A 2,394-nucleotide genomic window follows, 5' to 3' on the forward strand; every position below is an offset into this window, starting at 1 on the left:
GTGTATGGGTCCAAATTTGGACGACCACGGCCATTTGACAAAGGCAACGGAAGATGAGATCTTCATAAGCGGGACGCCCTACGAGGGATGACAGATAGCGGATAGAGGATGAATAGCTGTTGTAGTAGTGTAGGCCCAATATGGGGTATTTGGAATATTCTCACGAATATTCCCTAGGGTATATTTTCTAGGGTGCAGAAAGGGGTTAACCCTTATATATAGTGGAGAAAATACTTAGTAGAAGGATCTTCTTCAGTTTTTTGGACCTTTTCAGTTGAAAGCAAAACTCCTAAAATCTCTCCTATATTGAAGATTATCATTCTCACTGTACAATTACCGCCTTTTTCATAAGATCAACAAATACTTTCCATTGTGTTCATTACTTGTATCTTCTGTTCTAGAGTTTATTATGCTTAGCTGAGATTTACCCTTTCATTTTCTTTGATTGATTTGATCAATAAGGTTCCAATATCTTTTGAATCAAATAATTTGGCGCCATCTGTGGGGATTTCTTTAGCTGAGACTTTAGTTTCATCTAGATCCTTGAAAGAAATAATCACCTCTTCCTGGCCTCGCAAAGATCAACAATGGAAGGAAAGGGGGAAGCAAGATTAAAAGCGATAGTAGGCGTCACTAGCAACCTTATGGATTCTATCAACGAGGCCGGCCGGGAAGACAATGAAAACACAACGCCAGGCGCCACACCCGAGGGAGATACCTCACCCCCCCTCCCCCGCACGAAGGCGTGACTGTCTCGCGCGAGAGGGAAACTTCAACATCCGCAGCAGGAGAAGCTCCACCAACTGTGAAAAGACTATTAGAAGAGTGGTTAACAAACACCTTGAGCGGTATACTTGATGAACCTGTTTAAAGGGATATCGGAGGTACAATGCGTGCTGACACCGCAACTATCACCGATGAACCAGAAACTCCACGCGCAGGTAATACTCACACTGACAACGATGCATGTAACGACGCGCTTGCAGCTATCCTAAAGAAAATGGAAGAAATGGAGAATGAGAACAAAACACTCCGTGATCAGATGAAGGAGCACCAAGAAAGGGTCGATAAAATACTGTGCGCTCCAAAGATGCTACCGAAACGAGATGTTGGCCGATTCATCGAGCAACCCTACAGTGAAGTGGCAGCCCCCCATGCTATTCCAAAAACCTTCAAAATGCCGCCATACTTAAAAATATACGATGGCACCACAGACCCAGAAGATCACATAATCCACTACGTCACGACAGTGAAAGGCAACGATCTGTCGAAAGAGCAGGTGTCATCGGTGCTGCTGAAAAAGTTCGGTGAAACCCTAACAGGGGGAGCACTGACATGGTATTCCCAACTGCCGGCACGGTCGATATCAACGTTCGAAGAAATGGAACATAAATTTGTCACCGCTCATGCGAGAGCGAAAAAGGCAGAAGCCAGGGTAAACGACATCTTCGCCGTTAGACAAACGACAGGCGAGGGACTTCGGGATTTCCTAGCCCGGTTCAACATGGTAAGAATGAGCCTACCCAATGTATCGGAGGGGATGGCTGTAGCAGCCTTCCAAAATGGGTTAAATAGAAACGGGTCGAAAGCAACAAAAAAGCTGCTAAGTAGGCTCATGAAATACCCTCCCACTACATGCGAAGAAATCCATAACGCATATTGTGCCGAAGTAAGGGCAGATGAGGATGACTTAAATGGTCTGATCCAACTGCTAACCTCAGTACAAATCGAAATAAGGAGAGACCGCCGTAACGACGGTCGAAGGGACCAACTATCCCGTTTCAATCGAGAGAGGCATCAGCCCTACATCCGGACATCCATCCCACCTCCACCACGACATGCAGACGTCACACCCCGACGTATCATGCCATAGAGAAATGAGAGAGGTATGCCCCCATTATTTTCTGCTCATAACTTTTGCATTTCTCCTTCAGAAATAGTGTATGCACTAGAAAAGCTCGGCACGAAGGTGCAGTGGCCGCAAAAAATAAAGTCGGATCCAAGCACACGGAGATCAAACGTTCTGTGCGAGTTCCATCAGGAAAGGGGGCATAAGACCGAAGATTGCATAGGCTTGCGACAGGAAGTGTTAAGAATGCTGAACCAAGGACACCTGAAAGAACTGTTGAGCGATTGAGGACGAGCTAACTTCGCTCGTGGGCGCGATTAACCCCAAGGACCCCCAAAACCACCTTCACCGGCTCGTGTCATACAAATGATCATTGGCGGCAGTGATGATACAGTAATCAACCATGTGAAGTTCACCACTACCCATAAATTCAAGCGAACAATCGCTCACGAACGGTATGATGACCTCGAAGATAGTATCATCTTTGATAAGTCAGATACCCACGGTTTGTCTTTCCCTCACTATGATGCTTTGGTTATAACTTT

The 2,394-nt window shown here is 45.8% G+C and overlaps 1 protein-coding gene across 1 annotated transcript; it reads left to right on the plus strand.

The window, feature by feature from the left end:
• On the plus strand, nt 890-2,137 carry LOC109235406. The gene is made up of 2 exons (XM_019401500.1): nt 890-1,697; nt 1,935-2,137. Exons 1-2 carry the CDS (start codon nt 890-892, stop codon nt 2,135-2,137), a joined length of 1,011 nt encoding a protein of 336 aa, XP_019257045.1.

Source organism: Nicotiana attenuata, chromosome 1 (assembly GCF_001879085.1).
Source record: "Nicotiana attenuata strain UT chromosome 1, NIATTr2, whole genome shotgun sequence".
NCBI lineage: Eukaryota > Viridiplantae > Streptophyta > Magnoliopsida > Solanales > Solanaceae > Nicotiana > Nicotiana attenuata.